This window comes from Maudiozyma barnettii (genome assembly GCF_903064755.1).
Source record: "Maudiozyma barnettii strain CLIB 1767 genome assembly, contig: KABA2_01, whole genome shotgun sequence".
Taxonomy (NCBI): Eukaryota; Fungi; Ascomycota; class Saccharomycetes; order Saccharomycetales; family Saccharomycetaceae; genus Maudiozyma; species Maudiozyma barnettii.
Window position 1 is genome coordinate 1280744 of NW_024545238.1, and position 13243 is coordinate 1293986.

Sequence of the window (13243 nt, forward strand, 5' to 3'; positions counted from 1 at the left end):
CGAATAATAAAATGAATAAATAAATAACGTGTATAGACACCATTTCCCATAAAAACTGGGACAATCAAATGTCAACGAACAGTCGCATATGTTATATGGTGGAGAAGTATATTTAAAATAATATAATGTATATTAGAAACTACGTTTTCTTGTAATAAACACGACCAAAAAGATAAATATATGTAATTTTTATCTCCATTCATCAACAATACTTCGGTGATTGTGACTAAGATTACAAAATAGATATTACTGTATTTTTTGTCTAACAGTTAAAACTCCTATTAGTACCTATTTTGTTCTAGAGAACAGAATTAACAGTAATATGATTGAAACAAATTATTACAAATATTACAGTTTAACTCCATGCTTTCAGGAGGAAATAAGAAAAGTATTATCAAAAAATCGTTTTCAAATTATGGTTCGACCGATTCCGAACAGTTATTTCCGAAGTTTACTAATTAAATTGTTCGGAGATAACTTGATGTCAAATTTTTTCATTCTTTTTATTTTGTTTGATTTTCTCGATGAGATGAAAACAGTAAGCCGCATTATGAAGTATTGGATAAATAGAAGGAACAATGTCTCAACTTTTATCATTGTGATTACCTAATAATAATGAGAGTCATGGTAAAATCCTTTTACTTTATGCCCTTTCCCATATTTCGTAAAGTAATTGATTTAGATTAAAAATTTTAAATTTTTTTGTTCACAAATTCTTAAATTGTTTATTAGATTATATATATAGGGTTCAAACCTAGATTTATACAATCATATATAATTTTAATTAAATAGTCATAATAGTCGTACACCATATTCAACATAAAATAATATGCGAACTGCAGATCTAGATAAAGAAACCATGGATATCCGAACTTCTGACGCTTCCTCTATTAATAGTAGCAATGTTGATGATGTCGATGTCGTCAATTCTATTTATTCATCCTTATCAAGACCAAATGGTAATGTTATAAGCGAAGATATTGGTAGTAAATTGGAACATTTATCTACAATCACCACAAGAGAAAAGATTGAAAATAAAATTTCTGATTATGATGTTACTTTTATTAGTGACGGTCCACCAGATCCAGAAAATGTGACTAAGTTTTACTCCATGTATCGTAAGTATTACATATCTTTGTTAATTACTTTCACTTGTATGGTTATCACTATGATTTCTTCCAGTTGGACATTTGTATCACCTCATGTTATGAAGAAATTTAACATCTCTCATGAAGTTAGTATTTTGGGTATTACATTGTACGTCTTTGGGTTGGCCTTTGGTCCTTTGTTCTTATCTCCATTAAGTGAACTGTATGGCCGTAGGTATACCTTTATCATTTCATTGGTCTTGAGTATTTCAATGCAGTGTTTGACTACGTGGTCTCGTACTATTGCTGGTGTAATGATTGGAAGATTCTTAAGTGGGTTCTTTGGTTCTTCATTTTTAAGTGTTGCGGGAGGTACTTTGGGTGATCTTTTTGATAAAAGTACGATTACTGTTCCAATGGCAATTTTCACTAGTGCTGCTTTCTTAGGTCCTTCATTAGGTCCAATTATATCTGGTGCATTCTACACTACTGATTATAGATGGACATTTATTACTTTTATTATTGCGTCTGGTGTTTGTTTAATTCTAATTATCTTTACTGTTCCAGAGACGTATCCGCCAATGTTATTGATTAATAAAGCTAAACGTCTTAGACAAGAAACTGGTGATGATAATTATATTGCTCTTTTGGAAACAGTTCGTTCAGAGACCTCATTGATCTCTGCTGTTTTCTTATCTTCAAGAAGACCCTTTGCACTTTTATTCCGTGATCCAATGATGGGTGTCCTGTGCTTTTATACAGGATTCGAATTAGCCATTATATACTTATATTTTGTCGCTTTCCCTTACATATTTGAAAACGTTTATGGATTTGGTGTCATGGGCGTAGCTTGTGCTTATATTGGTATGATGGTTGGTATGATCTTTGGTGCATGTACATCTTTCTATTTCAAAAGAAGTTACGATCGTAAAGTTGCTGCTAATAATGGTAAAAGTACCCCCGAGATGAAATTCGAACCATTATTCTATGGCGCATTCTTAACACCAATTGGTTTAATGATATTTGCTTGGACATGTTATCCTCAGGTTCATTGGATAGGTCCGATCATTGGAAGTGGTATATTCGGTGCAGGTGTATTTTATGTATTTACTGGTGTATTCAATTATACAGTCGATGCATATAGAAAATACGCTGCATCAGGGCTTGCTTGTAATGCCTTTGTGAGATGTGTCATGGGTGGTGTCTTCCCATTGTTTGGACTACAAATGTATAAGAAAATGGGTATCAATTGGGCCGGTTTTTTTATTGCTATGATTACCGTGCTATTAATTCCAGTACCATTTTTATTTACAAAGTATGGACCTTACTTGAGATCTAAGTCACCTTACACATGGACAGAATAAAATTTCTAAGAGTTCTGTCTCTTCCACCAAAAAAAATAAAATAAAAAACAACAACATTAAACCTTTGCACAATTAGGAAATAGGATGATTAATGATAATACGCACAAACTTATGTGTATTATCGTTCGTTTATTTCCCGAATCATTTAGTATTAGATATACATTGCATTTTATTCACTTTACGTGTTATATAATTAGTTCATTAGAATACACATATTCTTTTTTTTTCTATATATGCTACTTAAGATCATTCAAATAATCGATAACGCAAGATGTCGTTATTATAGTAAAAATAATATAGTTAACCTCATTCTTTTTAAATATTTAAACTTGTAATAGAACAGGGAATGAGACTACACTTAATTGAATAATTTATGCAAAAAAAAAGAGTTGTTTCCTGTAACAGCATAAACTTGTATTAAACAAACTGTCAAAGATATGTGGTCTATTTACATGAAAGGGAATACTGATGATTTGGTTGCACTGCTGTCATACTTAATTCCTTAAACAAATATTTCTAGTCTTTCTCTCTGCATATCAAAAAATGGTGAAAATATTAATGAAAATTTTACGGTTTCTGTTCTCCTGCGGAATTTTCTTGGTCAATAACGGTCGGTGTTTTAATCAAAATTTATTGTACGTAATTGAAAAATATGAATGTAAGCTTATATACGTAGGATCTCTGTTTATTACTGAGCAATTCTCGAGATGTTTGTTGCATCAAGTATGCGTCTTTATACACTTCTATCTGTATATCATATTTTATATATAAATGTAGCAATATGTTCAATTGTGAAAAATGGGAAGTTCTAGTAAATATTTTAAAAGAGAAAATAACTATATAAAGCCACCTAAGCCAAACATTAAAAATGTCTACTACTGTCCCTAAGCTACTATTCCTACAAGGTTTCCTACAAAACGCTAAAGTTTTCTCTGAAAAATCATCAGGTATTAGAAAGCTCCTAAAGAAGGCTAATATTCAATGTGATTACCTTGATGCACCAGTTATGCTTGAAAAGAAAGATCTTCCATTTGTAATGGAAGATGATAAATGGCAAGCTACTTTAGATGCTGATGTCAACAGAGCGTGGTTTTACCATAGTGAAATTTCTAAGGAATTAGACTTGACTGAAGCAATCGATTATGTCGTTAAATATATTAAGGAGAACGGTCCATATGATGGTATTGTTGGATTCTCTCAAGGTGCTGCTCTTTCAACTATATTAACAAACAAAATTACAACATTGATTCCAGAACATCCAGAATTTAAAGTCAGTTTAGTTATCTCTGGTTATTCTTTCACTGAAGAAGACCCAGAACATCCCGGTGAATTGAGAATCACTGAAAAATTCCAAGATGCTTTTACTCCAAAGAAGGATAGTAAGACTAAAATGATGTTCATTTATGGTGAATCAGATCAAGCTGTTCCTTGCGTTAGAACCAAATATCTAATTGATCTGTATAAAAAGTCTGGTGTTAGTGAAGATTCTATCAGCGTTTTCCCACATCCAGGTGGTCATATGGTTCCTAACAAAAAGGATATTATTAGACCAGTCGTTGAACAAATCGATAAGGCTCTTAAGGATTAAGAGATATGATATTTATTTTTCGATTTTTTTGTGAAGCTGGAGTCTTTTAAGAATATAAAGGTTTTTGTTTTATTCAGTTATCCCAGATTTATACGGAGTTGATTATTAAAACTGTTTCATATATAGCATTATTTTTATAGAATACTTGTCACATACTTAATACAACGAAATACATTAAGAATTTTTTGACACATTTTTGCATTGTTGTGGAGGGAATTGTTTCCTCCAGTATATTATCAATTAGAGTTTTCACCTTATCTGTTTTGTTTGGTATAAAGAATTATATATATATATAAATATTAATATTAGCAGTAGGCTAACTTTTTAGGCATGTAATCATTATGTCGTTCTGACGGTACATGAATACTCTTACTTCATTTTTTCAGTGTTACTTACAGCTGCAGATCATAAATTAAAATGAGGAGCTTATGTTACCATTTCTGTTGCAACACAGATATGTTACGAATTTAAAAATATCATTTAATAAGTCACAAGTTTATTGGTCTCTTTCTCTCTTGAGACTCAATAAACATTCCTTCCATTCATGATTTATTTGTAAAAATTCTTTCCATTTTGCTTTTTGAAGGTGCTGCTGTATTTACTTAGAACAGCCGCTTATTGAGAGGGGCAAATATGTGAAAAATGGAGAAAATAACAACAGTAGGTTTCTAGAATGAAAACACGACAGTTAAAAAAATATGGTGCATAAAAACAAACAACTATATATATCTTCCCTGATTTGAAGACATAAGAAGCTGAATATACTCGTTCATTTTGTTGATTGATAAAAGAATTACTGCGATTTCTATCGTTAATATTGGAAACTATCAAAACAGTTTTGGAATCTTCTATACTTTAATAAACACGAAAAGTTTGCAAACAAAATAGCTCATAATTTAAAAATAACCAAAATCTTATATACCCACAATTCATCAAATATTAAATGGAACAACAAAAATATGAGCACCTAGCGACAGATGAAAACGTTGAAGTAAATGAAGCCAGTATAAAAGATGATGTCCCTGGAAATAGTTCAATGAATGCAGATGTTATAGATTTCATACGGCCCACATCGTTGAATTCCGGCTACGCACATGATGACTCAAAGAATAGACTAGTACAGGTACTCTTAAAATATATGAAGTTTGTAGGCCCTGGGTTAATGGTGTCGGTTTCATACATGGATCCCGGTAACTATAGTACGGCTGTTGCAGCTGGTTCAGCACATCGTTATAAGTTATTGTTTTCCATATTAGTGTCCAATTTCATGGCTGCATTTTGGCAATGTCTGTGTGCTAAATTAGGTGCAGTTACAGGTTTAGATTTAGCTCAGAATTGTAAGAAACATTTACCATATGGTTTGAATATAGCATTATACATCCTTGCAGAGATCGCCATTATTGCAACAGATCTTGCAGAAGTTGTTGGTACAGCAATCTCACTGAATATATTATTTGATGTTCCTTTAGCTTTAGGTGTTGTCCTGACAGTGGTTGATGTTTTGATAGTGTTGATGGCATATAAACCTAATGGATCTATGAAATGGATTAGAGTGTTCGAAGCCTTCGTTTCAGTTTTAGTGGTCATGACTGTAATATGCTTTGGTATAGAATTATTTTATGCCGACTTAGGACCTGCTAAAGAAATCTTTAAGGGTTTTTTACCAAGTAGAGCAGTTATCGATGCCGATGGATTATACTTAAGTTTAGCTATTCTTGGTGCCACTGTAATGCCTCATTCTTTATATTTAGGATCTGGTGTTGTTCAACCAAGATTAAGAGACTACGATATTAATAAAGGTTACTATAAACCAGATTTAAACGATGTGGAAAACAATCATGATAATTATAAGCCATCCTTTGAAGCCATTAATGAGACATTACATTATACAATGGCAGAACTATTGGTATCTTTGTTTACAGTTGCGCTATTCGTGAATTGTTCAATTTTAATTGTCAGTGGTGCTACACTTTATGGTACTACTCAAAATTCTGAAGAAGCCGATTTATTCTCTATTTATAAATTACTTTGTAGCACTCTATCAAAGAGTGCAGGTACAATCTTTGTTGTCGCATTGTTATTCTCTGGGCAAAGTTCAGGTATTGTATGTACATTAAGTGGACAAATGGTTAGTGAAGGGTTTTTAAATTGGACTATTGCACCAGCATTGAGACGTTCTGCGACAAGAGCTGTTGCTATTACTCCATGTTTGATCCTTGTCCTAGTGGCAGGTCGTAACGGTCTATCGGGTGCATTGAATGCCTCTCAAGTGGTCCTTTCTTTGTTATTACCATTTGTGTCTGCACCATTATTATATTTTACTTCGAATAAAAAAATTATGAGAGTTCAAGTGAATGGTAATAACGATTGTCAACAATATACAAAATCTACAACAGGATCAATCGATAAGTTTGCTCCACATTTTAGCGCGGAACAGGAACAGGATGAATATATGGTTGATGAAAGCATAGAATTACAAGATTTAGTGGAATCAAACTCTAAGCAATCAAACATCAATACCAATACGAAAACAAGCATTATAGATAGTAGTGATAACGTAATACCAGAATATAAAGACATGAGTAATGGTCCGTTTACTACTATTGCTGCTATAGCAGTGTGGTTACTTGTATCTGTATTAAACTTTTACATGTTAGTCAGTTTTGCAAGTAACCAAGAGGTTCATGTGTAACAAGAACAAAAAAACACAACAATTTTATATAAAGCATTTACATCATTTAATTAACATATTAATAACTACCATTTGGGAACAAGTCGTCATTGTAGGCAATTAAAAACAGTAGAAACAAAGCCCTAATAAAGGATCTATATTTGTAGTCAACAATTATCACTTAGAACGGAACCCTGGCGAAGCATGTAAAACCCCGGGAACCTTCCCGTGCGCCATCACAGAGGACGGTGAGCAGCCAATCGACCAATCAACGTTCAATTTCGGTTCATTTGAAAAACAAAACTTTGACCGACAAACCCGTGAAGCTTGTAAGAGTAAGTAAGGTTATGCTCACCCTCCGTTGCCTCTTGTCTGTACATAATTATTTCTCTAACTGTAAGTAACGGGGTTTCACTGCAAGACCAATCAATATATTGACATTTATTGTTAAATCGATTGTTAATAATAAGAAATAAGAGCATGTCACCTCTCTCGCTGGTAGTAAGACTGGCAATAATAGTTGGAAATCAAGACCAACTCTGAACAATTTATGTGCTTTTGTGCTTTTGTGCTCTGTACTCTCTGTATGTGGATAGAAGATGCTATTGGGCGAATAACAAATCATATAATTAATTGAAGCTATTATGAAATTGGCAAAATAGTTCGACTGTTTCTTGTGCTGTTTTAATAATCTATTTGGTGTCTTCGAAATTATGAATTCTCCGATGCATAGATTCTTTCGCTGTTCTCTCCGAGAGCCCAATTAACTCTAATCATTATTATGGAGTACGGTATAATTATATAGATATATATATATAAGTAGAAATAAGAAGTAATGGGTAGTGTTTTTGTCTTTTCTTTGAAATTTTGTTTAATAAATTTATTTTATTTATGCTTGGTTGACACGGAGATCTCGCTTCTATATTACTTTCATATATAAAAAGGATTAAATTTCATAAACAATATTTTTTAAAAGAATTATCATATTTATTTTTTGTTACATACTAAACTCGAGAAATATCTTAAGTTAACAAGAATATAACAGATACAATTTTATAACAGATTATACACTAATAACACTAATTTTGTTCATTAATTTTTTTTTGTGTTTACTTCCCTTTTCATTACCATACAATTACAAATAAAATTCACATAAAAATGCTATCCAGAGTTATTTTGAGAAATCCAATTGCAACTAGATCCTTAATGACAGTTGCTAGACCAACTGCCTCAACCCTACTACATTCAAGAAGAACTCTAACGCCTTTCTTAAATTCTGGTCTACAAATTAGAAAATATTCTGAGCACGCAGATGAAGAAACCTTTGAAGAATTCACTTCAAGATTCGAAAAAGAATTTGATGAAGCTTATGATTTATTCGAAGTTCAAAGAGTCTTGAACAATTGTTTCTCTTACGATTTGGTTCCTGCTCCTGTTGTATTAGAAAAGGCTTTAAGAGCTGCCAGAAGAGTTAATGATTTACCAACTGCCATTAGAGTATTTGAAGCTTTAAAATATAAAGTTGAAAATGAAGATCAATATAAAGCCTACCTAGAAGAACTAAATGGTGTTAGAGAAGAATTAGGTGTACCATTGAAGGAAGAACTATTTCCAAATGCACCAGCTGGTCCAGGTCTAAACTAAACTAAAGTTAAATTTGAACTACTAAAGAAACAGACAAAATAAAACTGTGTGTTTAGTTTAATAGTGATATGTTTTTTTTTATTATAACCTCATTTCAATATCTTTTCCTTTTATTTATTCCCTTCCTTTAATATTTTTATTAAAAATATCTCAAGTTTTATGTGTGTGTATTTTTACAACCTTAATTTATCCAATAACACTTTTTTATCAAGATGCATTTCTAATCATTTTCTAAAGATGGATTTCAATCAGTTTGAATAGATAGATGGTATTTTGATAAATATATTCCCTCCTATAACCCTTCTTTTTATTTATCCCTTTTTCTTTTTTCTCTCTCTCGTTAATTTTATGTTTTCTGTTAGCTACTAGATGTAGTTAAAAATGACTCTCAAGTGATTAGTGAACTTTGGCAACCAGACTTGTCAAAAAAGAAATTCTAATCTTGGGAAGAGGGAGAAAGAAACCAAATGTATATGTAACTCTATATATATAGATATATATATAAATTAAATTACCTAAACCTTTAAGATAAGATTCATAATATTTAGCCATTATATTTTCTAAAGTTTTCTTTTTACCAAAGATGCCTATGCAGTTAATTTATGTAATTTAAAGGTTATATACCGACTAATATTTTGTATTAATAAAGGTTCGTTAATGCTATTGAATTAAAAGTAAATAGTAAGAATTATTTAAAGTGTTATACAAATTAGGGAAACGTGATGATATTGAACTAACAGATGTAAAATATTGTTATGCGTAAAGTCATTGAGTATTTACCTTTGGCAAGTTTGTTAATTTTATTCATCATCGCTATCTAAGAGAGCACCGGTACTTCTTTTACTTCTTTCTTCGCCGTATTCTGCTTCATCGTCATCATCATCGTCATCTACTATTCTTCCACCTATGTTACTTTTAGCAGAAGTTCCTTCCTCATCAGAATCACTTTCGTAATCACTACTGGATCCTTCATCTTCTTCAGAGTCACTTGCTTTACCTTGATTCACTTCTTCGACAGCGTCAAACCAATCACTATACACATCTACAGGTTGTGATAATGCATTTATACGTGTTTGGAAACTTTGCCCACAAATCTTACAATTCAAGGAACCAATACTATTCCTTTTGTCCAGTTTACATGATACTGAATTTTCATGATTACAAAACAAACAATTAAACTTGGTGTCTAATTTTTGAACTTGTTTCTTAGCTGGACCTCTAGATGACTTCTTTCTCTTACCCATGGTGTATACGTTTCCGTTGTTTTCTTATATGATTAAGTAAAGTTTTCCTACCACAGCAACTCTAACTAAAATGTATGGTCATTTCTATAAAAGAGCTTTTGTTGTTGTATGTTTTGCATTTTTCGTCAAAGTCTACTAACATTGAAACTGATATTGTTTGTTAGAGTCAAATGCCATACAAATTCAAAATATTTTCTTTGCTACCCGATTGGTACATTTGAACACTACATACTCTCTCTTTTAGGAAATACTTTCCATATTAGGCAAAGTATGTCACTATACACGTTCTAAATTATTTTATAAATTATACATACAGATAATACCTACTTACTTGAGTATATTAACAAAAAAGGTTACTGCTAGTTATTTAATAATTATTTATTGACTTTATGCCATAATTCACAGATGTGAATAGTTAAATACATTGATGCAATCTTATTTTGTATATATAGCTTGGGAAAACCCTCCAATACTTTCGAATACAAAATACACCATATGTAGTTAACAGTATTTTCAAAATGAAATGGCCTGTTATTATTTTTGGATCAGTACAACAGTTTCGTGTGTCGTTTGAACTCAATAACAGTAAATGTCAAACTTCTATATACATACACTCTATAAAGCCTCATATATCGTCTGAAACGATATTTACCACAAAACTAACAAAATATTAGCTGCAGAAAAACAACGAAGACGAAAATTTTTCGCTCACTGAAAATTTAAGAAAAAATAAAAATATTATTTTCAGCATTGCAATCTCATCGCATCTCATCTCATCTTTATCATACTAATACAAATTAAACTTGAACAATTTTTTGTCATATTTAACAGTAAATAGTTACTATTTTTTGCACATTTTTTCCTTGTTGAACTAATTGGAATAAGAACTACTCTAACTATAACAATATATTATAGAAAAAATGGCTAAAGCTAGTACACCAAAGAGGGGTGAATCTAAGAATTCAAGCAAGAAATCTACTCCAGTCAATACTCCATCCAAACAAAAGAAGAAGAACAGTAAGAAGAGTACACCAGCCAAAGAAGAATCTAAGGATAATGTTCCAACAAAGAGAATCTCTAATGCTGTTGAACAACTAAACAAGTACACAACTGAATCAAAAGAAAAAGATGACGGTAAAAAATCTTTACTTGATGATGAAGATGAATTAAATAAATCCTTAAACCTTATCGTTGTCAACACTACATCATTTTCGGGTCCAACTAAGAACTTTAAATTGAAGATGCTTGAAGTTGGTCATTCTTTATATGCTCCATGGAAGGAGGCTAGTACTACTTCTGTCAAAGACTTTAAAACTTTATTGATCCTAAAGGATAACGACCATGGAAAAGTTTCAGAAGATGACCTAAATGAAACTCTGAACGAATCAAGCATTGGTATTGATGAAATAATAACCGGTAAAGAGTTGAAGACCACATACAAAGCGTTTGAAACAAGAAGAGCCTTCATTTCTCAATTCTCTCTGATTTTAGCTGACGACAGTATTATTACCTCATTGCCAAAGTTATTAGGTAGTAAAGCTTACTCTAAATTAGAAACTACACCAATACCAATAAGGACACATTCTAATAAGGAATTTTCAAATGTTACTTTAGTCAATTCTATTAAGAAGGTTTATCTACATCAATTGCCTGTTAAAATTCCTCGAGGTACAACTATGAACGTTCATTTAGGTAACTTAGAATGGTTCAAACCTGAAGAACTTGTCGAAAATGTCGATTCTGTTACCAAGAAATTGATTGAATTATACAATATTAGATCTATCTTTATTAAGAGTAACCAATCCCCAGTTCTGCCATTGTACTACAACAATGATCTTCTTGAAGAATTGGCTGCCGCAAAGAAAGATGCTATTGCTCATCAAAATGATACTATTAAGATTGACGGTGTTGAAGTTCAATTATCAAACTTTGACAAGGCCTTAATGGAAATTGCTAATCCAAAGGAATTGACCAATTTATTTGCTAAGCAAATTTCTGATGCTAAGAGATCCATTGATGATGAAGATAAAGTGGAAGAAAAACAAATTAAGAAAGCCAAGAAATAAATAATCAAATAAATATATTAGTGTTTTTTGAATACCAATCAACTAACAAAAATTGTTATAGCAATGTGTATATTATAAAAATCTTGTTCGTTTCCCTTGACGAACTATTTGCATATAATTAATAGAATTACAATAATAGTATTTTTTCTGTATTTTTTGTTAGGAATAACGATTTAAAAAAATTGTACGGCTTAATGACCGAAAGCTTTAACAAATTAAAATTACGACACAAAATATTATTTAGTTAGAAGTGCCATTTCTTAGTAATAATGGGAAATGTATATATAAATAATAAAAACAGGTATCGAATCTTATTTAATATTATTGTTCATAAATATAGTAATTTTTTAATGTTTATTATATTTTTGATTATATTTTAATATTTTGGTTTTAAAGTACATAAAAACAAGGTATCACGAGATTTTTTGCGTATCAGACACCATGACCATTGAAGAGATAATAGATTCATTTAAAATAATTGTTAACCAAATCGCCGAGGAATGGGATACTATAATGAAACTCCCAACCTTTCTAGATTGCGATATAATTGAAAGATTAGAAGAAAAATTAGATGTTGTTCAAAGGCAAAATTATTCTATTATTATTGATTTAAATAATATTAAAAGAGAATTACAATTAGACAAAAGAGAAGAAAATATTATATTTTGTAGTCAAGATAATAATGACAAAAATGAAACAACCAAAATAATTTCAAGTTCTGGGCTTTTTTTAGAAAGTTCTCCAATATCACCAAACTCAATTGCAGCAGTTAGTCAATATCTTCAAATTGATGAAGATGAAGTAGAGAATGTCATGTCTCAAGTTCCTTCAAGTCACGACATTCCGCAACCTGAATGTTTTGAAGGAAAACATGAAGAAAACATATACCACATTCGGAGTGAGCCTCCATGTGAAGAAGGAATTTTACAGGACACAATACCAATTTCGGAAAATAATAAGATAGACCAAGCCTGTGGGTCTATATCGGTAAAACGATTTGATCTAAATATGATTGAAGCTCCAAAGACAATAAAGCAACTGTATGATGATTTTGACAAAAATTTAAGATTTCAAATTAAAGATTTTGAAAATCAATTTGGAAAGGGTCAATTGAGTAAATTGAACAAAATAAGAACTTATCAAAGGAGGAGAGCACTGATTAATGAGATCGAAAAATTTAGTACTATGTTTTCTATTGATATTAGGATAGCTATTGAAATATTTGAAAAATACAGAACCGTAAGAGGTCGGACAGTTCCCTTCTTATACAATAATTTAACATCGGTAGTTATGGAAATTAAAACTGAATATGAATCAAGTTATTATTAATGTATATTTTCTAGAATTTTCAAGTTCATTAAATTTTAAAACGAAGAAATATATAAATACTTCTTTGATACATACACTCAACTAGAAAATTAAATAGTTATTATTTTAATGACGAAATAAATAATTGAAATATATTGGAATGATTTCGTATTGGATTATGAAATCAGGTACTGAAATAAATATATGCTAATTGTGAGTTGAAAGAAATCCCAACAAATTTATATATCAGATTTATATATCAAATATATA

The 13243-nt window shown here is 31.0% G+C and overlaps 7 protein-coding genes across 7 annotated transcripts; 6 read left to right on the top strand and 1 right to left on the bottom strand.

The window, feature by feature from the left end:
* Positions 1-829: 829 nt before the first annotated feature.
* On the top strand, positions 830-2452 carry YHK8 (Yhk8p; the record flags this gene model as incomplete). The annotated part of the gene is made up of 1 exon (XM_041548485.1): positions 830-2452. The coding sequence occupies one exon, from the start codon at positions 830-832 to the stop codon at positions 2450-2452; it is 1623 nt and encodes a 540-aa protein (XP_041404419.1).
* An 868-nt stretch (positions 2453-3320) lies between these two features.
* FSH1 (putative serine hydrolase) lies at positions 3321-4040 on the top strand (the record flags this gene model as incomplete). The annotated part of the gene is made up of 1 exon (XM_041548486.1): positions 3321-4040. One exon carries the CDS (start codon positions 3321-3323, stop codon positions 4038-4040), a length of 720 nt encoding a protein of 239 aa, XP_041404420.1.
* A 943-nt stretch (positions 4041-4983) lies between these two features.
* On the top strand, positions 4984-6732 carry SMF2 (divalent metal ion transporter SMF2; the record flags this gene model as incomplete). The annotated part of the gene is made up of 1 exon (XM_041548487.1): positions 4984-6732. One exon carries the CDS (start codon positions 4984-4986, stop codon positions 6730-6732), a length of 1749 nt encoding a protein of 582 aa, XP_041404421.1.
* A 1137-nt stretch (positions 6733-7869) lies between these two features.
* On the top strand, positions 7870-8355 carry COX6 (cytochrome c oxidase subunit VI; the record flags this gene model as incomplete). The annotated part of the gene is made up of 1 exon (XM_041548488.1): positions 7870-8355. The coding sequence occupies one exon, from the start codon at positions 7870-7872 to the stop codon at positions 8353-8355; it is 486 nt and encodes a 161-aa protein (XP_041404422.1).
* An 800-nt stretch (positions 8356-9155) lies between these two features.
* On the bottom strand, positions 9156-9599 carry ELF1 (Elf1p; the record flags this gene model as incomplete). Its single annotated transcript, XM_041548489.1, has 1 exon — positions 9156-9599. One exon carries the CDS (start codon positions 9597-9599, stop codon positions 9156-9158), a length of 444 nt encoding a protein of 147 aa, XP_041404423.1.
* A 920-nt stretch (positions 9600-10519) lies between these two features.
* CIC1 (Cic1p) lies at positions 10520-11665 on the top strand (the record flags this gene model as incomplete). Its single annotated transcript, XM_041548490.1, has 1 exon — positions 10520-11665. The coding sequence occupies one exon, from the start codon at positions 10520-10522 to the stop codon at positions 11663-11665; it is 1146 nt and encodes a 381-aa protein (XP_041404424.1).
* A 441-nt stretch (positions 11666-12106) lies between these two features.
* Positions 12107-12994, top strand: KABA2_01S12474 (uncharacterized protein; the record flags this gene model as incomplete). The annotated part of the gene is made up of 1 exon (XM_041548491.1): positions 12107-12994. One exon carries the CDS (start codon positions 12107-12109, stop codon positions 12992-12994), a length of 888 nt encoding a protein of 295 aa, XP_041404425.1.
* Positions 12995-13243: the final 249 nt, after the last annotated feature.